We start from the raw sequence: 27,335 nt of genomic DNA on the forward strand, positions 1-27,335 counted from the left end.
GTTGTTTTCCTCTGAGACTTGCTTGAGAAGATGGCTTCACAGATCCTCTCAAAGAAGTATTTACCCAGATTTACTTTCCTTTCAGTCAGAAGAAAGTAAATTAAATGACGATGAGGCCATGAAATAGTATCAGTACCACCAACTCTTGGACTGATAGATGACAAAATAATCTTGAATAGAACACTGCACTCATCTGTCAATCCTTTAACTTTTCCCTTTAACTTCATGTCAATGCACATCCTGTGCAGAAGTTCGTCTCTGAATCTTGTACCCTTCTCAAAATCATCCAGCACCAAACCGGAGTTGTCCAAACCCAACAAAGCATTGAAGTGAATTGGAGAGAAGGTAAGATTGATACCACAGATGTTAGACTTAATCTGTGTACCAATGAACTCCAAAAGACCCATCTCCTTCCTAGTTTTTCCTTTCAGACTAGGATCTCTTTCGATTGCTGCAAGTTCTTCTTGCTTAGCTTCAGCCTTTGTAAAGACTCTTGCTTTCATCCAGAATTTCTTCAAAAGATCTGGATAAATGGGACCATTCAGCATATCGAAATACTTATTCCATCCTTGAGTAGAGAAGTACGGCTTCACATCATACCCATTTTCCTTTAGACTTTCAAAATCGACCATCTTCTCAGGTAGTAACGTCAGTTGAGATTCTGAGAATTCCATCTCGTTCCCAACAATCTGAAGATGTCTGAACATGAACGGAGGAATCTTTGTTGTTGAAGAAGACGAAGAACCAACCATGATGGAGTTTAGGTAAGGGTAGGAACTAATGAGAGAGAAAGAAAATTTTGGTTGAAGGTTTAGAGAGAAAAGAAAGTGTAGGTTGTGAGAGTGAGAAGTGTGCAAGTGTATTGTGTAAGTTTTATTTAAACGCGTACAGTTAACACAAAAATGGCAAATTTGGGAAGTTACGCTTATTGACAAATATATGAATACTAAAAATCATCATTAACCACCCACTACCTGACACACGTAGACCACGTGCAGAAATTTACTCGGTAACTGCTATTTTAATGGACAACTGTTCAGCAGCGAATGCTAAACGTTTCCCACTTAAATAGTTCAGAGCCTCTGAGATTTTTAAAATTCTCTATCAGAGTTAAGTACTTCAGAGCTTGTGTTTCAGATGTTCTGAAACATAAGTTCTGATATACATAACCTCTTACACTTTAATTGCCAAAAAAATTTTTCATTCAGAGATTGAAAACATGTTCAGATGTTTCTTTATAAAATCAAATCTTTCAACAGGTAAAGCTTTAGTAAATATGTCAGCCCATTGATTTTCAGTATCAACAAACTTAATATCTATAATGCCTCTCTGAACATAATCTCTAATAAAATGGTGTTTGATTTCAATATGTTTGGCTCTAGAGTGTAGGATAGGATTTTTTGATAAATGAATGGCTGCAGTATTATCACAATATAAAGGAATATTATGACTGCTTACCTGATAATCTTCTAACTGATATTTTAGCCAGAGTAGTTGTGTGCAACACTTAGCTGCTGAAATGTATTCTGCTTCTGCTGTAGACAAAGCTATAGTAGTTTGTCTCTTACTAGCCCAGGAGATAAGGTTTTCACCAACAAATTGACAATTGCCACTTGTGAATTTTCTTTCAATTTTATCTCCAGCATAGTCAGCATCACAGAATCCATTTAGCACATAATCATTGGATTTCTTATAGAGAAGTCCAAGATTAGTTGTTTCTTTCAGATACCTAAAGATTCTCTTTACAGCAGTAAGATGAGATTCTCTAGGATCTGACTGGAATCTTGCACATAAGCAAACACTGAATAAAATATCTGGTCTAGAGGCTGTCAGATAGAGTAAGGAACCAATCATACCTCTGTAGACCTTTTGATCTACTTTTCCTTCATCTTCTGACTTGCTCATGTTGGTAGTTGAATGCATAGGAGTGTTCATTATTTTGCAATCATCTAGGTTGAACTTCTTCAGAAGTTCCTTGGTATATTTTGATTGATGAACATAAGTTCCTTCCTTCTTCTAATTGATTTGAATTCCCAGAAAGAATTTCAATTCTCCCATCATGCTCATTTCAAATTCATCCTGCATTATCTTAGAAAAATTCTTGCACAAGGAAGCATTAGTTGAACCAAAAATAATATCATCAACATAAATTTGAATGATTAAAATGTCTTCTTTGGTTGTTTTTCTAAAGAGTGTGCAGTCAACCTTCCTTTTTTCAAAACCCTTTTCAAGAAGGAAATTACTGAGTCTATCATACCAAGCTCTTGGAGCTTGTTTCAGACCATACATTGATTTCTTCAATTTGAAAACATGTTCTGGGTTTGAGATATCTTCAAAACCAGGAGGTTGCTTAACATACACTTCTTCAGAAATAAAACCATTTAAGAAGGCACTTTTAACATCCATTTGATACAAGGTTATTCCATGATTAACAGCATAAGATAGAAGTAACCTGATTGCTTCAAGTCTAGCAACTGGTGCAAAGGTTTTAGTATAGTCAATCCCCTCTTGCTGACTATAACCTTGTGCGACCAATCTAGCCTTGTTTCTTACCACTTCACCTTGTTCATTCAGCTTGTTTCTGAATACCCATTTTGTTCCAATAATGTTCTTGTGTGAAGGTTTGGGCACTAGAGTCCATACATCATTTCTTTGAAATTGATTCAGCTCTTCTTGCATTGCTACAATCCAAGCATCATCTTTCAGAGCTTCATCAATCTTTGAAGGTTCCATCATTGAGATAAGACCAACTAAAGATTCCTCATTTCTTAGTTGAGATCTTGTCTTCCTTGGACTATCCTTGTTGCCTAAGATCAGTTCCTCTGGATGTGATGATTTGTATTTGAAAGTGTTTCTTGGGGGCTCATCATCTTCAGACTCATCAACAGCAGGTTCAGCAGTTGCTTCAGTTCTTTGTTGTTCAGAGTCTGTAGGAACTGTCATATTCAGAGGTTCTTCAGAGAATGGATGTTCTGAGTAGTTTGGAATATCTGAATACTGATCCTCTGATACCTGAAATCTAGACAAACCTTCCACAAGCTCTGACACTTGGTCAGGCTCTTTGTCATCAAATTTGACATGCATAGTTTCTTCCACAGTGTGTGTTTCAGAAATATACAGTCTGTATGCTTTTGAGCGTTCAGAATATCCTATAAAGATACCCTTATAACCTCTAGCATCAAATTTCTTTAGATGGACTTTGTTGTTTAAGATGTAACAAGTACATCCAAACTGATGAAAATAAGAAATGTCAGGCTTTCTTCCTTTGAACAATTCATAAGCAGTTTTGTTCAATTTAGATCTGATATAGATTCTATTTTGAACATAACATGCTGTGTTTACAGCTTCTGCCCATAAAAATTTTGCTACATTAGTTTCATGCATCATGGTTCTGGCCATTTCTTGCAGAGTTCTATTCTTCCTTTCTACAACCCCATTTTGTTGAGGAGTTCTAGGAGAAGAGAATTCATGCAAGATGCCATATTTTTCACAAAAGTTTTCAAAAGGTTCATTTTCAAATTCTCCACCATGATCACTTCTAACTTTTAAAATAGTGTAGCCTTTTTCATTTTGAATTTGTTTGCAGAAGATGCTAAACTCATCATAAGCTTCATCTTTTGTTCTTAGAAATTTTACCCAAGTCCATCTACTGTAGTCATCAACAATCACTAATCCATACTTCTTTCCATTGATAGAGGCAGTGTTAACTGGCCCAAACAGATCAATGTGAAGAAGTTCCAATGGTCTTGAGGTAGAAACAATGTTCTTAGGTTTAAAAGATGATTTTGTAATTTTTCCTTTTTGACAAGAACCACAAAGTGTGTTTGAGTGATATTTGATTTTAGGTAAACCTCTGACAAGGTCAAGCTTGCTAAGCTTGGAGATTAACCTCCAGTTAGCATGGCCTAACCTCTTATGCCAGATCCATTTTTCTTCACTCAAGGTCAAAAGACACATCACTTTTTGTTCATTCAAATCAGAAAGATTAATTTTATAAACATTGTTCTTTCTCAGACCTTTGAATACCATGGAGTTATCAGATTGTTTAGACACAGTACATGATTCCTTATTAAAGACAACTACATAACCATTGTCGTAAAATTGACTTATGCTCAATAAGTTATGTTTGAGTCCATCTACTAACCAAACATCATTAATAGATAGGGAAGAATTACCTACTGTACCTGTACCTATTATCTTTCCTTTTTGATTACCTCCAAAGCCAACAGATCCTCCTTCTTTCATAGTCAGCTTAGAAAATAGTTGTTTGTCACCAGTCATATGCCTTGAACATCCACTATCCAGATACCATGAGTGATTCATGATACTTCTTTGAGTGGCAGGCTGTATGAGAAACAACTTTAGTCATTGCGGTAGAACTCTTCATCACAGTTAATGATAAAGTCATCCCAGTATTCTTCCTCTTCATTTCTCAAGTTCTGATTGTTAACTTGAGAACTTGTCAGCCATTTGTCTAGGACATAAGCCCTTCTTCCTTTGCATAGGACTTGTTTCCATACTCTAGGTAGGACATATCCTTCCCTAGTTGGTAAATCTGAATGATACATTATTTCAGCTTTTGGTACCCATTTTCTGGGTCCACGCTTGTTAGTCCACAAATGCTTACTATGTTGTTTAGTGTTAGAGAAAGATCTTGGTTTGGAATAATAACTTTTTTGAAACATTTTCTTTGTTTGAAATCTGTTATTATTACAGAATTTGGATTGTTTATGATTCCAAGGTTTGTATTTATTACCAATCCCATGTTCTGATTGATTATATCTACTGACTCTAGAATCATAAATAATCTGAGTCATGTACTGCATCTGAGGTTTGGAGTTTGAATTCTTTCTTTTAAAAACTTCTGAGCTTTTAGATTGACTAGACTCAGGTACTGAAGTCCCTTTGGTTCCAGAATTTGAAGTCTCAGATGTTGAAGTTTTCAGAACTTCTGAACTAATGTTCTCAGGTTCTGAACAACTTCTATCTTCTGAACTTTTCTTTCCAGATCCTGATGAACTTGGTTCCTCTGAGCTGTCAGCTTCTAAATCACTCAGATCATCATTGTCATTTTCAATAATACCAGGATTCTTTCCCTCTTCACTTGGTGGAACAACATAATAAACCCAAGATTTTCCAACCTTTTTGGCAAAGGTCTTCAGCTTTGAATATGTTCTACCATATTCATAGCCAAGTCCTTCTCCTCTATGTCTCAAAACATTATAAATTCTATTAGCAGCTTTGCTCTTCCCAAGGTTGAGATGCACAAACTGTTGAAGAGCTATTTCCTGCTCATCAATAGGTTTGTGACAAACAGCACAACCCTTTTCAAAGTCATTCACTCTATTCAGAGTTTCTTGATATAGACCTTGAAAATGTTCTGCTTGTTCAGTCAGAGTGTTAAGCTTTTCTTGTAAAACTTTTTGTTTACCTAACACTCTGAGATGTTTCTCAATGACCTTGTTAAGTGCAGTTATAAGTTGAGATTTAGAACAGTCAGAAAATACCTCATCTGTTACTTCTGAATCTGATTCTGATTCATCCTCTGAGTCTGCATCTGAGTCAGTTGAAGCCATCAGGGCTAGATTTGCCTCTTCTTCTTCCTCAACTTCTTCCTCAGATGATAGCTCTTCAAAAGTAGCCATCAGACTCTTTTTCAATTTGCTCTTAAATTGTTGCTTCTTTGAGCTGTATCTTTTGCTTTTGTCTTTAGCAGACATTTCTGGACAGTCAGCAATAAAGTGTCCTGGCTTCTTACAGTTGAAGCAGTTCTTCTGATCATCCTTTTTGTTGACAAAATTTCTGGAGCTGTTACCTCTGAAGTTTCTTTTGTTAAATCTGTTCCATTGCTGAAACTTGGTGAATAAAGCAAACTCATCTTCACCCATTTCCTCCTCTTGGCCATCTGCAGAAGATTCCTCTTCAAAGTCAAGAAGCTGAGTCTTAAGAGCTTTAGAAGGAGTCCTAGTTGACTGTAAAGCCACAGACTTGGACTTCTTCTTAGCTTCTGAATCAGCATTCAGAACCATCTCATGGCTTCTGAGATTGCTTATCAGAGCCTCAAGACTCAGAGTCTTGAGATTTTGAGCTTCTTCTATTGCAGTGACCTTATGTCTCCAAGCAATAGGAAGACTTCTTAGAATCTTCTGAACATGGTCATAGGTGGAATAACTTCTCTTAAGAGCTTTAAGACCAGATACAAGGATTTGAAACCTTGTAAACATAGTCTCAATGTTTTCATCTTGTTGCATAGTGAATAGTTCATATTGCCTTATCAAGAGACTAGCCTTAGCCTCTTGAACCTTTTCATTTCCATCATAGGTAGCACACATAGAATCAAAGATAGATTTAGCAGTAGACTTGTTTTCTATTCTGACATAATCTTCATGTCTAATAGCACCAACAACAATATCCTTTACTCTATGATGCTTAGTGTAGGTTTTTAAGTTAGCTGGTGTGAGTAACTTTCTATGCTCAATGGACAATCTTCCATGTTCATTTAAGTTTTCAAAAGTTACTCCCAGCCCAACTAAATCCCACAACTCATGATCAATAGCAGTAATATTGCTATACAGTCTTTCCTTCCACCACTCAAATAATGATGCATCACCATTGAATATAGGGGCTTTCCTATTGCCACTATGTTCATGTGATTCATTACTTAAGTAGTCAAAACCAAAAGCATTTTTAGGACCCCCACCAGCACCACTGGCATCGCCGGCTTCACCGGTTGTTCTAGTGCTACTATCGTCTCCTCCAGACATAGTGTTCTCACAGGATCTTTACTGTCTCACTGTTAAGTGAAAGTAACAGACCAGTGCTCTAGATACCAATTGAAGGTGTGAAAACACAAGAAGGGGGGGTTGAATTGTGTTTTAGTCAAGTTTAAAACTTTTTCAAGTTCTTAACTTAACCTCAACAGCAGCGGATAAATAACTCAATAGAACAAGTTAAGATAGAGAGAGAGAGATCACACAAGCAATTTATACTGGTTCCTCTCACAAAACGAGAGTAGTCCAGTCCCCTTGCACTTCTAAGGGATTTCACTATAATCACACAAGATTACAACTGCTCAAGCACACAAGCAAGAGACTTCACCACAATGCTCAAGCACACAAGCAAGAGACTTCTCAAGTACAAATGAAATGAATAATAGAATGTATACAACAGCTCTTAATCAGAACCTAGAAGAACAAATACTAAATATTTGAACTTAAAGTGCAACAACACAGTTCAGAGGTTCAGAGCTTTGTATGAGGAATTCAGAGTTTGTTCGAGCGTGTTAATAATCCTTGATAGTAAATACAACTGATTCCTTTAGTATATATATGACTAGAAAAGAGTCGTTGCAAAGATGACCGTTGAAGTAGATAACCTTTTGTCTTCAAGCAGCCTGTCTTGATGCAGTTTGGTTATATCTAAAATTGAGAAAGAGTTTCAGGTACTTTGACTACTGCAGAGAAGACTTTCCTTATTCAGCTAACACCACTGATGACCCACGTTCTCAAAAGAGGACAGACAGAAAGAGATTAGCTGTTCTGATCAGGCTTGAAAGGTCCTTTTCTTCATTGGTAGAAGAGTTGACTTGCAAAAGAGAATCTTTACAAACTTCAAGAAGATCATCAGAGTTTGATGAAGCTAAGACCTTAAGAAGTTCTGAAGACTTCATCGTCTGAAGAGTATAACTTCTGAGTCTCACAATCTTCTGATCGTTTACAAACTTCTGAAGTCCTTATCTTCTGATCATTAATCAGAGCTTAATTGAATCTAAGTCCTGCACACTTAAATTAAATTTTTAGTCCTTCCAATTGTTTATTAATACTTTGTTATAATCAAAACCTTAATAGATTTAGGGGCAAACATTTTTAAATCAATTTTGTTCCAACAGCTTGTGTTTTGGTGTTGAAACTTTAATTTGACACCAAATCTCAACCGTCTATTTCTTTTAATCAAAGGCTAATAATAGTTTCCTATATTAACTCATGTGTGTATCTATTTAAGAGATTCCTTATTTTTAGATTGCATAAAAATTTGATTTGTTGTTCTACCAAAAAAAAATTGTTCAAATAAAATAATAATAATAATAATTTGTTGCTCTAGAAAACAAATTGATTTATTGTTATTCAATCACCCCAAACATTACTATTCCCCTTTACGTTTTCATTCTCATGATGTATGAATTGAGTTTAGGAATCTATTGGACATATAGGTTATAAATCATTGAAAGCAAGTACATATATGAATCATCAATCATGGTATATATGGGTATAAAAATTCAATTTTATCGGTTTTAGTATAGAAAACAATTTTAATTAAATTGAGTTTGGTAGTAGGTTGTTTATGTGCATAGTTTGCAATTGACATTGGCAGTTAAGCAAATGAGAATGAAAACGCAAGGAGAATAGTAATGACGGGGATAACAACAATTTATTTTTGTAGAACAACAAATCAATTTTTTTTTTTTGTAGAAAAAAAAATTAATTTTTTTTGGTAGAATGCTTATCAATTTTTTTTGGTAGAACAACAAATCAAATTTTTATGCAACCTAAAAATAAGGAATCTCCTAAATAGATACACACATGAATTAATATAGGAAATTATTATTAGCCTTTGATTAAAAGAAATAGACGGTTGAGATTTGGTGTCAAATTAAAGTTTGACACCTGGTGTCAACGGATCATAACTCATATAAAAATATAAAATTATCTTGTTGAAAAAAGAAAAAAATTATATATATTTAAATAAAAAGGGTTGATCGGGGTTTAAGTGTTTTAACCTTGAACCATTTGAACGCCGGTTACACATTTGGTTCGATTTTTATTAAATTAAATAAATTAAAAGAAAAATTCGAAACCCTTTTCCAGTCTTACAATTTCTCTCAGTGTCCCGCCCGCCCTTCCTTGCATTCCACGCGGCCGCCAAGTTGCAGGCTGTCGTGAAATCGGTAACCGCCAAGCAGTTACAGTTCATCGAAGGGTTTTACACTCTCACTCTCGTTATTTCACTTCATTCTTATGGCGTTGGATAAGGAAAAACTTCAAGAAGAAGCTGTAATCCATCGCTTTTACCGGATTATTCTTAGTTGGAATTGCAATAATCTTCTTGACGAATCCGAGGTAATTCATTCCCCTTTATCTCTATCTCATTCATTTGTTGTTTATTCATCCCTAAATTCATCTTATATATTTTGTGTTTTCAGAATCAGAGAAGAACTAATGCTTCTGCTTCGAAGAAACTCGTTAAGGTGAAGAAACAATACAAAGATGTTGATGATTATATTAACACCTATGAACCCCTCATTTTTGAAGAAGCCAAAGCCCAAATCATTAGAGGCAAAGAGGAAGAAAATGGTATTTTTTTCTTTCAACTATTTTGCTTCCTTTTTAACATTTTTTAATTATTTTAATGCTTACTAATTTACTAGTAGTAGTTGTAGTAGAATAGTCAGTGTTGTCTATTGCGAATAGCGAAAAGCAGCCGTTTGTTTAAATTTCACTATACTGTATTGCTATAGCCGGTTATTTGACAATACTTTGTCCTAAATCGTGTATAACATAACAATAGCGGAGTGGTTAGTTAAAGTTTTGCCATGCTATAACACTACAAAACTAGTAGTAGTATATTGTTCAGGCCAGATGTATCCAAATTGGTCCTTTTAAGTTTGTAACTAATTAACGGAGTGGTTAGTTTAACGTTTGTAACATATTGATCCTTTAAGTTTTTTAAGTACCAAATTGGTCCTTTTAAGTTTGTAACTAATTAATATGTTACCCTTTTAAAGGGGTAATGATGTAATCTATTACAAACTTTAAGGACCAATTTGATACTAAAGAGGGTAACAATGTAGTTTGTTATAAACTTAAAGGACCAATTTGATACTTAAAAAACTTAAAGACCTATCTGTTACAAACTTAAAATTAGGACCCCTAGATGCATATGGCCTATTGTTCATGATTTTGTCTCAGAGGTCTTTGCTGTGTGTGTTTGTGTACATTCCCATAGTTTGATTGAAGGCAACTAAGGCTATTAGTCAATTTAAATTAACTTTCGACAAGGCTTATAGGAAAAGAAAAGTTGAAATGAGTATACCATGATTACTGTGAGTGCATAGGTTGGACATGACATATTTCTAACTTTCATATGTAACTATAAATTTGTACAATCTTTTTCACAAGTTAGTAACCAAATACATGTTTTTGTCATGAAGCTTGAATGAGCTAGCATCTAGCTTATAAAAGTTTCTCAACTGAAATAAGTATTCAATTTCTCACTCTTTGACAAGCCATTATAATTTTACAGATGTATATGGATAAGTTGAACGACATAGTTTCTGAAAAATTGAGATGCATAAGTTAATTTAAACTTATGAGAGATGATAGTAGTTAGAATAATCATGGTTATTGCAAGACTATTTCAACTTCGTTTCTTCCTGGTGGTTCTTATGGGCAAGTTTATCCAAAGGAGAGATTTTCTAAGTTGTGATTGTCTTTGTTTGTTAAAATTAAAAAATGGGCACTGCAGTGGTTTTCTTGTTTTAAAGTTTGGAATTTGACAAATGTGGATGAAGAGTTTTTTTCAATTTTGTTGGTTGCAGGGGCTGAATGGAAGCTTGGGGTGGTACAGAGTTACAAAGAGTCAGATGACTTTGATTTTCTAGAATATATTTGTGAAATGAATGAGGGAGAATCAATATCACAGAATGATATGTTATTGATTTCAAAAAAAGAGGTACGGTCGAAGATTGTGTGTTTTTGGACTTTGCATGTCCTGCTACGATATACACGTACTGGATTTTGCTCTCGTATATGTCTTATTTCTGCACTGTTCTCCCTTGGATTGTTTGAATTGTTCACCTACTCAAACTGACATATTTTATCTTTTTACCTGTCAATACTCAATACTGGGAAGTGTGTGGATGACAATAATCCGCATGCATTTGCTTTGGTGGAAGAGGTGCGAAGATTTTCTGAATCAAGAATTCTTCGACTTAGACTCTATCTAGCTGGAGAGTACTCTCATTTACATACAAATAATGTGAAATCTTGCCCGAGGCTGTTCAATATGCGTTCTCATATACGTGGGACAAACGCACAATTGTATTCTATGAAGGTAACTTGGTTTATCTTGCATTTTATTCTTGCTAGATGTATCAAATATTATGTTTAAACTCTCTTAGGATTTATAATAGAAACGTTTCTTACAAAGATATTTTACATATGTCAACTGTGAATTTGAATGTCCCTCAAATTTTATTTCTGTTAAATATATTTGATGTTTTAATTTCTTTTAGTGAACAGTTCTTTTGGATTGTGCATTAGATTTTTGTTGATAAAGATAATGATAATTTTGTATTATGTCTGTTGAAATTCGAGAAATATCGTTTTTTTGTTTTATAGGCACTTCTTAGGTCTATCTGGAATAGTTGAACCGCCTGAGATAACTAAACATAGCAATTTCATAATACGTTCTTTTATTCACAACAGTTTCTTCCATTGACAATATTTGCATTGGTTCAGTTACATGAAAATAATTGCATTTGATGCATTTTATATGATTCAGTTGTATGTATGTAATTTTACACATGTCAGGTATATTTGGAGGAGTGAGGAGATTGGCTAGTTTATAAAAAAGTTCGAATATCATTATATTTAAGTCCGTTTTGCAATTGAGATTATTTTTTTGATTGGCTAGTCCATGAAAAGGTCATGGATTTGATTATTTCTCAATTGGTAGGTTATTTGTAATCAAGTAAGTACCACTGTAAGTACTTGTTGAGGCATGTGGTATGCACTGACCTAGAAAATGTGGCAACCTCTTAAAGTCTAAACTTTTACCTGTCCTTTATTTTACTGGTCAAAGAAAGTTCTATTTAGCATTAGCAGTTTTCAAATATTCGTTTTGCATTTTATTCAACAAATCTAGCATATACATATAAACATTTCACTTTTAGCTATGTATTTTTTTTTATGAATTGGGAGAAATGCGATAGATAAGATCAGCCATCCCAATTATGTTGGTACCGCTAACCTAAGCTGACAAACAACCAACACAAAATATTATTAAAAATAAAGAGAAACAAACTTGGCGGACAAAACCAAAACCCAGACAAAAGAAAAAATGATAGACCAAACTTTTGACAAAAGAAGTCTGTATTAATAAAAACAGGGATATTATTCCACCAAGAATAACATCAAGAACTAACTCCAAAACTGCCAATTTATCCTCACAATTATTGCCTTCCCTATAAATGTGAGAAACTTTGAATTGCATTGAGGAAATCAATTGCAGACAACTGCACAATTTAGATCCGAGTCTCCAAGGAACAACGTTAGGTGAGAAGAACAACTGACCACTAGAGTAGGATCACATTCTAAGTAAAAATTTAACCAACCTTTCTGAAATGTTAATTAACTGACAAACATTGCTTCCTTAAATTATGCCTGAAAAGCATAATTAATATACAAATATAGAGAAAAGCAGACAGCAACGGACCCAGTATTGATCACGAAAAGTACCACCACCTCCAGTATGACCAAGAATTCCTTTAACAGCTCCATTAGTATTAACTTCGATCCAGTGACAAAGAGGAGGAACCCAAATACCTTAAATGCTGTGAGGAACTTTACTGGGAAGACTAGAAAGAAACACCAAAAGCCTTAAAAATATCGACTTCACCCAAGGAAGAGAGAAACCTGCTTATTTTTAAATCTGAGAGAATTTCGATAAGACCAAATAACCTAGAGTATATTGATTACTGAAACAGCCAAAATATAACCAACACGAGGGCGCCAATTGCCGTTGCACAAAGCCAGAAATTGAATTCTTTGTTTCCCTAAGACTTCACCTCTAAGGCACAGTCAATCAAATGTTATTTTTATAGGGTGATACCACTTGTGTGTTGTTTTATATTTAGGGTGCTTTAATCCTTGACCGATGAATTGTGTTATTAGTTTATAAAATGTTTACAGGTTTTAATTATTGTTTTCTTACCAGAAAATTATTATAAATATGCAGATGTGCAATTTATCTACCATTGCTCGTGAGTATGTGGCTATAAAAACAATAAGCTCTCTCCTATTCAAGGATTTAATATTAAATGCTGGTGGAGAGGATTTTGGTACGGAAGCTGCGGGATGGAAAATCCCATTACCTTTGGATAAACATGTAAAAGAAAATTTCAATCAATATCAACACGAGGCCATAACTGTAAGTTTTTACTCTAGAAATTCAATGCATTAAATAAAATGTATTTCCCAACCTGGTTTTAGCTTTTATTAATTATCCTTTTGTTTTTATTTTGTATTTTTCAAAGAAATGCCAGGTTGTTCCTCTGTGTCATTATCAGTAACTTTATATTGTTTGGAAACAAGTGTCTGGAAATTTATTAAGATGGCATATTGTCAAGTTGAGACATGGTATTTAATTAAAGGATGTTATGCTTAAAATATGTGATATATGACTTCTTAATTATTATATAGAGTCTTATATTTCTCTTTTCTCCTTTTCATGTTTTGCTTATACTTTCAACATGTTTCTTGTCATCTGTTTCTTTATTCTCTACATGTTCAAAATTTTACTTGTACTCAACATTGTTAAAGGCATTGACTTTTACTTTTTCAGTCCAACTTAAAAGCTGTTGTCTGTCTGGATTCAATCTTCAAATACATTTTAACGTTTGAACAACATATTTTCTCAAAATTAACTTTTGCAATAATAATTTCTTTTAGCTTTTTTTATTTTAAAGTTCATCCACATACTCACTCTTCTATTGGTTGAACAATGAGCCGACCTACTTGATGGCAAAGGGATATTTGATCACCCTTCAAATGATAAAGAAATAAACACTTTTGGTCAATGGTCACTCTTCACTTTCTCATGAAGATTTTTCTGTTTTTTTAATTGACACATAATTCATCAAGGAATTTTTTGTGGTGTAAATTTCTTATAAAGCTCGTGCACCATTTATTTTACTCCATAGTAAACTTTTATTTTCCTGTTGCAGGCTGGTCTATCATCAAAAGCCTTTGTCCTGATACAGGTTTGTCTGTGTGCCTTGCTTCTACAGTAAAATTGTTGTAATTTTTTTGGATGCTTTCCTTTTGTTTTATGTAATATGTTTATATTGAATTTTTGTGTTAAGACTAGTTTGTTATTGTTGGGAATTGGGAAATTTTATGGCTTAGGGAAAAAGGGATTTTAGTTCATATTTTCTTTTTGACATGCGAAAAGATCAAGCTGATGGTTTTTAGCGTTCTAAGAAACAGATTGGCCAGATTTAATTTATTGTTTGCCTTGTGTTTCTTATCATACAAAGCTTGCACAGCAGTTTTTGGGTGAGACAGTTTGTTATTTACTACCACCAGAGCATAGCCTATGATGTTCATTTATAGTATATTGTGAGGTCCTTTTTCTTGATAATGTATTTGGTTCTGTAATTTCCATCTGACTTGCATTATCCACTTGCTTGATATTTGTAAGGCTTCTGTCTTCATTTGTCATTGTGTAGTTACACCCTTTTGGAAAAACTAATAATTGAATCTAACCAACTCATTTTAGGGGCCTCCAGGGACTGGGAAGACTCAGACCATACTTGGGATTCTAAGTACCATTTTACATGCAACTCCAACAAGAGTACAGTCAAAGTAAGTATAATATCTTTATATATCTCTCTAGTCTTTTATGACTAATAATTCTGCTTCTGGCTTCTATTGTTATCTTGCAATCCCTCCGGTCTCATATTTAAGAGGGAAAAAAAATTAAGAAAGTTAATTAATTGCATTGATTAAAAATATAATCAGACTTCCCATTTTGCCCTTTTCTTTATTTAAAACAATGATAATGATTCTAGATATACTACTACCAGTACAACCACAATAATCACTCTGGAGTATGCAACTTTTCACATTCTTTACCTTTTGTATATCGTCAAACTAACTAACCACGTAAAATTGAATTCAGCTGAAAATAAAAAACTGATTAAATTAAAAATCGCATGATTTGAAATTTTAACTAATCTTTAACACCAGTGCAAGTATTTACGGTTTAGACTCCTTGTATTTGAAGTGATTCTCTTGTCTTGTGTACCATAATGTTCTAGTTAGTGTTTCAAAAGATAGTAAAAGATGCCTCAGATATAGATTTAAACCCTGAGTACATTGATTATGTAGAGAATGACACTGCATCATCAGTATCAGTGCTTAGAGGTAGTGGCTTTGCCAACCGAAATGGGAGTATAAGTGCTTCTCCTTGGAAATAATAGAGAACATGGGAATATCAACAAATGTGGAAAAATAGTTTAAATAATTCAAGGATAAATTTGGAATGACAAAATTAAAAAGAATAATGATTGTTGAATTTGCTTATATTTGAGACCAATAGTTTTACAATTTTTGTTGCGTATATTCGAGACCGGAGGGAGTATTGAGCAAGACGTGATCTTAATGGCATTTCTAGTAGAGGTGAAATTTTGAAGCAATTTTCTCTTCTACAAAGTATGCCCTTAAGTACATTACCTATAAATGCTCACATTTTTGCCTTATATATCTCTATGTTATATATTTGTTTCTATTTACTTTTTAGGAGCGGGACCTACGAGCTAAAGCAGGGGCCACAATTACCAATAGAGGAAAAGTAAGTTTTGTTTTGACAATTCTACACTTGCAAGTTTTTGTTTTTGGTTTTAAAAGTTTAATTTGAAAACAAAATATATTAGGGTAAAACAGGGTTGAATTGATTTTTTACATAATTTGAAATTCAGTTCTCACTTGAATCTCAAAACCATAAAAATAGGTTTTATAATTTTTTTTTTTAATTTTTTTTTATGCTAACACGTTACCACCAGTGCTCGCCAACCACTACTTTGATCACCGCCGATCATCACCGACCACCAGTCCAACTACCACCAACTACTACTCCAACCACCGTCAATCACTACACCACCCATCACCATCGTCAATTTGACCACCACTTCTACCACTATGACCACCACTCCAAACACCAATGTGAATGTGACCACCACCGACCACCAGCTCGACCATTGTTGATCACTACTCCATCCACCTTCGATCACCACTCCGACCACCATCGGTCACCACTCCAACCACCTTCAATCACCAATTTGACCATCGTCAACCACCATTCCGATCATCAGTCCAACCACCTTTTGTCACCACTCCATCCACCTTCAATCACCACTCCTACCACCGACCTCCACTCTGACCACTGCCATTCACCAGTCCATCTACCTCCGACCACCAATCTGACTTCCATCGACTACCACTCTAACCACCACTGATCACCACTCTGCAGCCGTTTGCCGACAACCATCACTTTTAACCACTATTATTTAAATTACTACTAAATAAATGCATTATTTATTTTCAATATTTATTTTTATGTTCGAAGCCTTGTTTTGGTTTTTGTAAATTTCAAAACTTAAAACAGAAAACCACCCCAAACGGGGGCGCTTAGCTTTCATGAATTTTGGTTTTTCTTGTGATTCTAATTTCAGACTATATTGTTCTTTTTATTTCCATATTGAGACATTTTTACGATAATTTTTATCCTATGGATGAGATATCGAACTGCTCTTCACGTTTCATTCTGGCTTCTTGTGTTATACATGTTATCTCTGTTGCTGTACTTCCAGTAATTCCTATTTGAAATGGTTTTGAGTCAGATTGGAATTGCAATACATGTAAAAACCAGTATTTATTGTAAATATAAGTATCAAGAAACTAATAGCAACAAAGTGCAACTTTTCTTGGTTTCCCTTCAGCTAAGTTGGTTTGACTTTACATTACATCACATGATGCTTTGAAGATTATTTAAAGCTGAGGGCATGATCATGATTCTCAGTCTTTTGGGTTATTAAATCATTTGTTTGATACCTGCATTTTCCAAGTGTGATTTAGAATTTCCAGACCAATGAAAATATTTGAATTTGAATAATAAGTAGGTTGTTATTTATTAAGACACTTTGCTTAAAGTAGAAATCTAAACAGTCGATTATTGGGTACTTGTTTAAGGAGGCATGGACACTTCAAAATAAAAAGTTGTACTCATGTCGAACACTTCAAAATAAAAAGTTGTACTCATATCAAACACTTCATAGACACCTCGGATGCAACTAGGTACAGTTTCAAGCAAATAGGAACATGAATACCACAATAATTAGATAATTTATGTTATTTGAATGATTTGCCATATTCTTATGGCAGTCAACTTTTGAACTTATAAAGTTGATTATGGCCATCTTAGTATTCCTTATGCATAATGGCTCCCTCTTTCATCTTGGTATTTTTTACATGATGTTGCACAAGTAATAATCTTATAATAGTTGGCGAATTTCTTGATTAACCAACATATATACTCCATTGCATTGCCATATGTTCCTCTTAAATGATACGCTCACTCTGCTTTCATCTTCTTGATTGATTTTACTTTGTCGTGTTATACACCGTTGTAAATTTGCATCACCATCTTCAGTTTTATTCGTTTAAGAATCAAATTACGATGCTGACCATTTATGCCCTGAAACCATACTAACCAAAAGAGAAGAAAGATGGTTGTTATAATATCTTTGTTAGTAGATTGTACTATATTTGTCTTGCTAGAAGTTTAATTTTAACAATTTTTCTATTGTCTTTTCTTTTGACAGATCTAGACATTGGAGACTGGCGTCACCATGGTTACATGGCATTAATCCAAGGGATAGTCTGATGCCAAAAGATGGCGATGATGGTTTTTTCCCAACAACTGGAAATGAATTAGTAAGTACTTTTCACTAGTTGAGTTTCTGGTTTTGCAAAATATTGTCTAATTATCATGGGTTTGATCAGAAACCTGAAGTTACAACTTCAACTCGTAAGTATCGCGTACGAGTTCTAGTATGTGCCCCATCAAATTCTGCCCTTGATGAGATTGTGTTGCGGGTTCTCAGTGGTGGAGGTATGATTTTTCACTTGCCTTTCTTGTTGTCTTTCTATATGAAGCAATAATAGCCACACTTAGTTCAGTTTTTTCTTCTAACATACTATATTGTTCTACGTCGATGCCTTTATTTTATATTGTTTTACGTCAATGCCTTTCTTAAGGGAAAAAGATTATACTTTTATTGTCCATTCACTTGCATGAGTTGACAATACTACTGTTCAGATAGCAGACAGTATTTGATGATTAATCAACTGAAAGTAATTCTACATTGAAATGTAATGCTTACAGTTCTGAGATTTGCACAATTGGAATGATAATATATTTTAAAAGCAAAGACGATATTTTTACTGCTTTTTGATTTTACCCCCCATTTTAGTTTTCTATTTGATTGTAGTGATGACATTAGTTTTGGGCGGGGGTTAAAATTTACCAGGGATGCCCTTACTATGATGTTATTGCCCTCAAGGTTGTGTGGCTAGTAGTTGGCCCTTGTAAGTATGCCGTGTTATAAGCTGACTGGACTGAAATTGTATTTTTAATTTTAATTTTTCTTCACTTGTTAATTAGTAAGTAATTAATATTTCTCTTTTTTTTTCCGTCAGTTTCCTGTATATGTATATTTCTTATGATTATATATTTAGTTTTTAATTATTGTTCATGGATGTTCGTAGGTATCCATGATGAAAATAACCGAAGTTATACCCCAAACATTGTGAGAATTGGTCTCAAAGCACACCATTCTATCAAGGCAGTTTCCCTGGACGAACTTGTATGTTGATGAATCAGATTAGATCAAATATTTCTTAAAGTAGCTATGCAACTACCATCATTATTATTTAATCTTTCGTATCACTACTTCCCTAAAATGTTATGTACTAGAAATCTAAAGCTATTCTAGAGAGAATATAAATTGATTGATTCTGAATTTGTTATTGGATTGAATTCTTGAATGATTACAATGAATGATGAATTTAGTCATAAACTCATTCATAGGTTCTGAGTCAGTAAATAACTTCAGTTAGTTAGTTGGTTATATGGGTAGTGTAGGGTTAGCTAGTGGTAACTTGAGTGGATTCACTCCTTTAATAGTCCCCCACAAGCTAAGCTGGGTGAGGTGATGATGCATCACACACAGTTAGCTTGAAGCGCAAGGCAGTGACTTTGGTAGGAGATAAGGCCTTGGTCTTAAGAGGCTTGCTTCTGTGTGCATAATATGGTATTGTTTCTGTGTGACCTCTTTGACAAAATAAATCCAATTCCATATGTGCTGTTATGGAGTGCAAAACTGGATTGTGTGCAAGGGCAATGGTGTTTAAGTTATATCACAGAATACTTCGGGAGTTGAGTATGAGAGTGAGACACCTAACTCAGTTAAAAGGGACTGAATAGAAAGTAATTCAGATGTAGCCAAAGCTAACTTCTATACTCTATCTTTGTGCGCCTGAATGAGATATGATTGGTTGTTTCTTATCCCCACCAAGACACCAGGTTTGGTCCAAGAAATACACAAGCACATGAAGTGGATATGTGGTCATCATGATCAGATCCCCAATTAGCATCAAGTAAGCATATAGGGGAAGGAATTAAGATGAAATGGGATGCAATGGTGGTAGTCCATATGAGATGGAATAAGGCAAAATTTGTTTGATTACAGTCCAGTGGGCTTCACGTGGTTGAGAAATATATTTCCAAACTTTGTTGACAAAGAATCAAATATCAGGACTAGTGATGGTAGCGTACTAGAGAGCAAGCACCCACAGATAGTGAATCTATGTAATGTAGGATCAGGGAATAGATCAGAGCCATCCTTAGATAACTTAACCAAATATCATTGGTGAGGGAAGAACCAATGCCTTAGATTTTAATATAGATATTCACTTTCATTTTTAAATACTAGTTCTGTTTGTGCCTTCATAATTTTGGTACCTATCATTCAAGAATAGGATAATTTGATCTGTTATTGTTATAAATAAAAAACTTGCATCATTCTTCAGTTTATTCATCCAGATCAGCTCAAGGCAAAATTAATACTGATGTTTTAGTATATTAATTTAGTAAATGAAAATCATTTTATCATTGAAATCAACACAAACAATCATTCTTTAAGATCTGTGCACAACTCCAATGGGACACTTATAATGAGACAAAGCGGGTATTTTGAATAATAAACCGGATGCTAAACTTGATATCTTATCTAGCGCATGTTTGGATTAGGTTATTTTGCAAAACATTTTTCTTTTTTCATTCTAGCTTCCTTTTGGAGAAAAAGAAATTATTTTTCATCATTAACTTGTACCTTAATATTTACCTATGATTAATATGGAATTACAAATGTCATTAGGGGCCAAATTTTGATGTTTAAAATTTGACTTGCAGCTGAAAAAAAAACGTGCTAGTGCCAACAAATCATCAACTGATAAGCAGAGTAATGCTTCTGCAGGAAGCCATGATGACAGTATCCGGGCTGCAATTTTGGATGAGGCCACAATTGTATTTATTTTAAGCTTTAAGTTGAATTAAAAGAAAATGCAAAAAGCAATGTGATCTTCTCATTACTTTATTTGATCTTGGCAGGTCTTCTCCACCCTCAGCTTTAGTGGTTCACATATTTTCAGTAAACTAAGTCGAAAGTTTGATGTAGTGATTATAGATGAAGCCGCACAAGCTGTAAGAGTGAAATCTTCTTCTGTTTAATTGTTGAATCACCTGTTAGATTGTTTTGAATATGATTTTATTTGGCAAAATTTGGTCTAAATTAGTTCCTTCATATCCTAGAAATATTGCGCGACTGTCATGGGGAGATCATAAAAGGCTTCTCCATAACTATAGAACTCCAATAAGGGTCAACTTTGAGCTCTTACTTTATCATATTTGTCTAGTTTTACATACTAAAGATACCCAATAGCCGGTGCCATGGTGTATGTGGACACAAGCCTCGGAAGCATATGACTTCAGTTTAAGTAGAAATAGAACAGTATATGGAATGTAAGTTTAGTAAGTGGCCCACGAATTCTAGCTTTTATACGTGAAAATCAGAAAATATATCATTTCATAGGTTTTCATGATTAAGTATCTTGGTTCATCATACAAAATGACTGGGAGATACGGAGAGAGATGTTAAGCATATATATGAGTCAAGTAGATTGGATGAAAATAAACAATGCTTCTAGTATAAATTGTGATGGAAGAGTACAACTCAAGCTTTAAGGAGAAAATATCACGTAGCTATAAGATCTACTATGTTTAGGACAAAGTGTTGATGGTAAAGAGCTAAGAAACCGTAAAATAAGTATTTAAGTGAAGCTTTTCCTTAAGTTTGAGCATCTTTGTGCAAAATTAGCCTGTGCTGAAGCTTTTCCTATCAAGTAGGCATTTGGCTTCCATGTTTTGCTCCCATGAAACACATGATTATTTGCAATATAGCAGTTTGGTTGTTACTATAAATTCAGAGTTCTCAGCTCTGGGCACACAATCCCTACATACCGACAAAGCCTGAAATCCATTCACCATGGATTCAACAGTGAAGTATCCATGTCTGCATCAAGTAGCAGAATCCAAACACAATCAAGAGCCGCTCAACTTAGAAGCCCAAACCCTGTTATCTTGAAACAACAGTTTTCTTTCTAATTTAGAAGCAAGACTCCTGATGGATGACACCATGTTGAATAAAAAGATAAACAAAGAGAAAATGATAGGACATAAGCATATATTGTGTAAAAAAAAAAGAAGTGGCATATATGTGTTTTCTACAGAGAGCAATCATAGAATACCCAAAAGACTATAGTTCCTTTATGGTTCCTGGTTATATTATTGAGTTTTGTTGTTAACTTGTTACTATTTGTAATGAGTAGGTTAGTGATTGTCAGTTATGAAAGGATAACGACTTTGCCTATTCTTTTGACTTAATTTATCTCTTTATATATGTTACTTCTCAACAGGTGGAACCTGCAACTCTTGTTCCCTTGGCCAATCAGTGTAAAAAAGTTTTTCTGGTAATTTTAATTGCTGCTCCTTTCATTATAGAACTATGCACTATTTTATGTTTGGTAAATATGTTTTAGTTCCCGACACTATAACGTTTTTTTGGTTTTAGTCTCTGAAAGTTTTTTTTTTGTTTAGATTCAACCGCTGCAAATTCAAAAACTGTTGCTTTTAGTCGCTGACGTCATACCTGACCCAATAAAATCTTGCCAAGTGCCCCAATAAAGTCAAGGACTAAAATCAACACTTTTTTTGACGAAATACCTTTTGACAAAATATGTGAAGAAAGTGAATTATTATAGTACCTTTACCGTTCCTGGTTATGTTATTGAGTTTTTTTGTTAACTTGTTACTATTTGCAATTAGTAGATTATAGTGATTGTCAATATGAAAGGATAACGATTTTTGCCTATTCTTTTGATTTACTTTATCTCTTTATATGACATGTTACTTCTAAACAGGTGGTAGTATATAGAAAAGAAATGCATAATTCATGTTTTCTATTTGTTTAAACAAGGATTGCCAAATGTATTGTGCAACAATTATAATTGAACCTTTAAAAAATGTGCTGGAATAAACACTTGGATAATCATTTAGGCATATGTTATTCTTACCATTGTTACTTTTACTTGCTACTTTCTAAGGTTGGTGATCCAGCTCAACTTCCAGCAACTGTAATTTCAGACATTGCTAAGAATCACGGGTAAGCAAATATGTTGGGCATAGTTGTATAGATTTGATACATTAATCCAATATTTTGTTTAAGACCTGAATTTTGTGTCTTTATGTTTCATGAACTTAAGATATGGCACAAGTTTATTTGAAAGACTGATGCAGGCTGGTTATCCCATTAAAATGTTGAAGACACAATATCGAATGCATCCTGAGGTTTGTGCTTATGTTTAGCAAACTCCTGCAAAATTGTTTTGTTTGATATATGTGCTTATTATGTGATCAAATTAATATCCAGAGGTTGAAACATGACATAGCTCCCTTTGGAAACTAGGTACATACTTCTAAGTTCTAATGTATTTTTATTTGCCAGATTTCTCATCAGCATGTACTATTTGATACAAACCCTTGATACCGGAACAAATATAACAAATTGTCCTTTTGGTAGACTATAGGGCAACAACTTCATAATAATTGTTGTTCTAAAACCTTTTCCTTGCAAGCCAATTCAAAATAAGTCTAAACGTGCAGATACTGTTAGTCTGCATGCCTAAAACATGCACCATAAAATTAAGTTTCAAAAGTATCATATGGCTGTGATTAGTGGCCCCCTTCTCTCTTTTTTTTATTAACTGTACACTATTAAGCTAAATTGATTTGCTGTCTTACCGTGGGAATCCAATGTAATTTCAGTAAGAAGACTTTACAGCCCTTCAAGTTCAGATTTGTAGTTGCTTAAACTTTAAGGCCTAATGGGCGTATATTAGGATGAAGAATGCTGACACTATGTGATAGCCTAGAATTGTCAGGTTCGTTGGTCATAGGAGCCTACTTGGGGACATAGGTCAGTTGGATAAAATGTAGTTTGGAATTTTAAGGTTATGTTTTCATCAAGGATAAGTTTGGTGGTTGAAGTAAGTTAAGATCTATACGCTGAAAGTGGGATTTCTGGATGAATGAAGGCAGAATCCTTGATGGATTGAAGGCATTATTTGGTAAAAAGAAGTTTCCCAGCAATAGCCGCGCAAAACCAGGGACCAAATTTACTCTGTTACTGTGAGTGATATATATAGATTAGGTCCAAAAGTTTGATGTGTTTAGTAAATTTGAGTAAAATTGCATTTTGGTTTTGGAAGAATCAAATTTGATGATATGCAGTCAGGAAACTGGTCAAGGCAATATTTGAAATTGAATAAATATATTAGAAATTATAAATAGAAGTTTGAGAGAATGGTTTAAATTGAAGAATACAGATTACAAATGGAACACTTGGAGAAATATTCAAAGCTTCACATCCGGTGTTCTTTTGATATTTTGCCTAGGATTTGGTTTCACCGCATAGCCAAGAAAATAGTAACCTTTATAATAGAGTTTCATTGAATTGCATCAATGGAAATAATAGGGATTATACCAATCTCATTAAGATGTGGGATCTTGAGTATTTAAATTTAGGCTTTGTCTAATGTGAACAACCACATTAGGTTGTGCATTGTGCACAAGTGATATTTACCATTAGATCTTGAAGTCACATCATATCTTATTGTGGGTCTTTAACACTGAATTTTTCCCCACTCCCATTCAGTGGTTCTCTCTCTTCAGTCATCTCTCCAAAAAACCCAAAATGAGACCCCCATGGGTCCATGACCATCAACAACCACCAGAAAAATGAAGAAGAAACTATTTGGATTTAATTTCTTTGTAATTGCTTTGCGATTTCTATTAACTTTCTTCAATTACAGTGAAATAAAAGGAAGAGATGGTGTTTAACAACCCAAACTCAAAAAGCACATACAAAACCCCAAAAGAAATTCCAACACAAACATGAGTAGATCGAGCAACACCGGTTTTGGGATGAATTGATTGATCTGGGAGAGAGTGAAAAAAGAGACCGATTGATCTAGGAGGGGGTGAGAAAAGACGGAGAAGGTGATTCAATCTATTGTCAAAAGGGAAACGATTCAACCCAACTTGTACCTCACGCCGGAGATGCTCCGCCAACAATGCGCAGCTTAGATCCGCCGCGGAGCTCCTCCATACCGTCAAGACCCCACTTTTGTCGGCTTGGTTGTAGATAGCTTAATGATGGAGAAATAGATTTGGTGTGGAAAGTGTATAGTTGAATGTTTTGATCCAACGATTAAGAATAGTCTTGCATGGTACAAGACCTAGTAGACTTGTGCACATTAGCACTCGCCTTAAATTTAATCCTTTATAATTTTTCTTCAGATAATGTCCATCTCTATGTTGCTCTGTTCTATTACTTACTTTCATCTCCATTGTGTTTTCCATCTGTTAAAATTTTCTGACACTTTTTCTCTCTGGGTTTTATTATATTATGATCAAACAGATAAGAAGCTTTCCCTCTAGGGAGTTTTATGACAATTCCTTGACAGATGGGGAGTTGGTCAAGTCAAAGACAGTACGTGATTGGCATAAGTACCGCTGCTTTGGCCCATTCTCCTTCTTTGATATACATGAGGGAGAAGAAGCTAAGCCAACTGGTAGTGGTTCATGGATAAATGTTGAGGAAGTTAATTTTGTCCTATTCTTGTATCAAAAATTGGTAACATTATTTCCGAAACTCAAGTCAAGCAACGAACTTGCAATTATATCACCCTATAGTCAACAAGTCAAGCTCTTCCAACAACGTTTTGAAGAGACTTTTGGTGTGTCAGCAGAGCAAGTAGTAGATATATGTACTGTTGATGGTTGCCAGGTAAACTAGCTTAATGTTAATTATATGGTGTTCTTCATTTTCGTATTTGCTTTTGGTATTTGTTAAATAAATAATCAATAATTGTAAACACTTGAATAGGGTTCTGATTTTAATTATTTGGAACATCATTAACTTGACATCTAGTATTACTATAAGGGGCATTTGAAAAAACTTTTGAGTTTATCTTATAACATAAGCACTTGCGTAAGTGTTTGAAAAATCTTATGAAAAATAGCTATTACATTAACATTTATATGTTAAGTAACTAATCAAGACATTATTCAAATACTCCCTAAGACCACCAAGTTCGTTCTGCACCCACATATTGTGTGCACTATTGCAATTGTAGATATGGAAGCTTTAAATCACCGATGAGGAATGCTCCTTAAGGATTTTCCACCGTAGCATGCACTATTTAACACACCAGTTCTCCTTTCCATTTCCCCATTGTCTTCCTCTGTTTTAGTGTCAATTCTCTCTGAACTCATCATAGATTTGGTCTTTAGGTCTGAGTTGCAATGTTGTGAGCCACCGTCTACAGCTTTGGTTAGTATGGAGGAAAATAAATTAACGTCTTCATGTGCACGAAATTGCAAAGATGCTATTAGAAATATTCAGTTTTCCTCCAAGATCACTGCTGCTAAATTGTTGGAACCACAGACTGCAGCAGTAACCTATTGTATTTGAAGGCCAAGGGTAGTGGCCATTGTGATAGGTGGCGAAGGAACATAAATAAACAAATGGGAGACTGCAGGCTTGGCAGATCCAAAGAGTCATAATGTCAATTGAAAATTTGTAATTGCACTTGAACATCTTGATATGGTTTTTACCTTAAATAAACAAGGGAGAGTGCAGGGTTGGGATATCAAAAAAATCATAGTGCAAATAGTCATATATTTTGTAATTTCAATAGGAAGTCTTGATATGGGTTATGCATTAATGAGTAAGATGGGCTTCTTCCCTATCTAATATGCTTCTTACATGATTGACACATTAGATTTGTGACTAAAGACAAGTGCTCTCATTTCTTTTTAGGGACGTGAAAAGGACGTTGCAATATTTTCATGTGTCAGAGCAAGTGAAGACAGAGGTATAGGATTTCTGGAGGACATCCGGCGAATGAATGTTGGCATCACTAGAGCAAAGTCTGCAGTGTTGGTACTGTATCATTTTGGGGCTAACATACTGTCAACAATTTCATTTGGTACATTAGCCGTAACGTGATACATTTTTGTTTTTCTGCAGGTGGTTGGTTCTGCCTCAACATTGAGGAGGAGTGAACAATGGAACAAGCTTGTGGAAAGTGCTGAGGAAAGGAACTGTTTATTCAAAGTAAATCTTCTGAAAATTCATTTACACTTGATTTTGAATCTTAAATTTATCGTTATTCAACTCATTTTTACATGAATGTACTTCCATATGTAGGTGTCTAAACCATATACCTCATTTTTAAGTGATGAAAATCTTGCTTCCATGCAAGTAAAGACGGCTGAACCACCTCAGGCAACAGAACATGATAATGCAGTAAACAATGGTATGCCAATTGATAATGTTACAGAACAGTTTGATAGAGTGCAAGCTGACGACAATGATTATGGAGATGGTGATGCTGACATGGATTATGGAGGCTATGATGATTAGGATTAGTTTTAGATATTTGATTTGTATAGATGAGCAGAAAGGTTATATTTATGAAATTTGCTAGGACTAAGGTAAATTGTAAACTGGACTAGACTCAAATCAGTGATAGTAATATAACATGTCATCTTTGATGCAAAAAATGGGGAAAAAAAGCTCTTATTCACGACTCTTCCTACTTAAGTTTCTTTATGATTATGGATTTGGAATGATTTACCAACAATTACACTTTTTTTTTTTTTTTTTTTTTTTTATCCCAAGGTTTATGGTAAAGAAGCTACAAAGAAAAGTTATGCTAAACCATACATTTGTCTTGAAGACCTTTTTTTTTCGTCATTCACGAACAAAACGATTATTAAATAGACCTCATTATTCGTTATGCTCCAGTATAGAA

The 27,335-nt window shown here is 34.4% G+C and overlaps 1 protein-coding gene across 2 annotated transcripts; it reads left to right on the top strand.

Moving 5' to 3' along the window:
• The first annotated feature begins 8,747 nt into the window (after positions 1 to 8,747).
• LOC123897237 (probable helicase MAGATAMA 3) lies at positions 8,748 to 27,175 on the top strand. Of its 2 annotated transcripts, none has more exons than XM_045947791.1 (20): positions 8,748 to 9,116; positions 9,200 to 9,350; positions 10,595 to 10,728; positions 10,909 to 11,109; positions 13,015 to 13,206; positions 14,003 to 14,038; positions 14,557 to 14,642; positions 15,580 to 15,630; positions 17,660 to 17,771; positions 17,841 to 17,949; positions 18,606 to 18,703; positions 20,311 to 20,424; positions 20,509 to 20,601; positions 21,873 to 21,926; positions 22,560 to 22,618; positions 22,719 to 22,803; positions 24,935 to 25,303; positions 26,339 to 26,461; positions 26,549 to 26,635; positions 26,729 to 27,175. In XM_045947791.1, exons 1-20 carry the CDS (start codon positions 9,015 to 9,017, stop codon positions 26,942 to 26,944), a joined length of 2,472 nt encoding a protein of 823 aa, XP_045803747.1. In that variant the 5' UTR covers positions 8,748 to 9,014; the 3' UTR covers positions 26,945 to 27,175. The 2 variants fall into 2 exon arrangements, with proteins under 2 accessions (XP_045803747.1, XP_045803748.1); XM_045947792.1 differs by having other exon boundaries at positions 8,816 to 9,116; positions 17,841 to 17,944; positions 18,604 to 18,703.
• Positions 27,176 to 27,335: the final 160 nt, after the last annotated feature.

The sequence above is a fragment of the Trifolium pratense genome, linkage group LG7 (assembly GCF_020283565.1).
Source record: "Trifolium pratense cultivar HEN17-A07 linkage group LG7, ARS_RC_1.1, whole genome shotgun sequence".
NCBI classification, from domain to species: domain Eukaryota; kingdom Viridiplantae; phylum Streptophyta; class Magnoliopsida; order Fabales; family Fabaceae; genus Trifolium; species Trifolium pratense.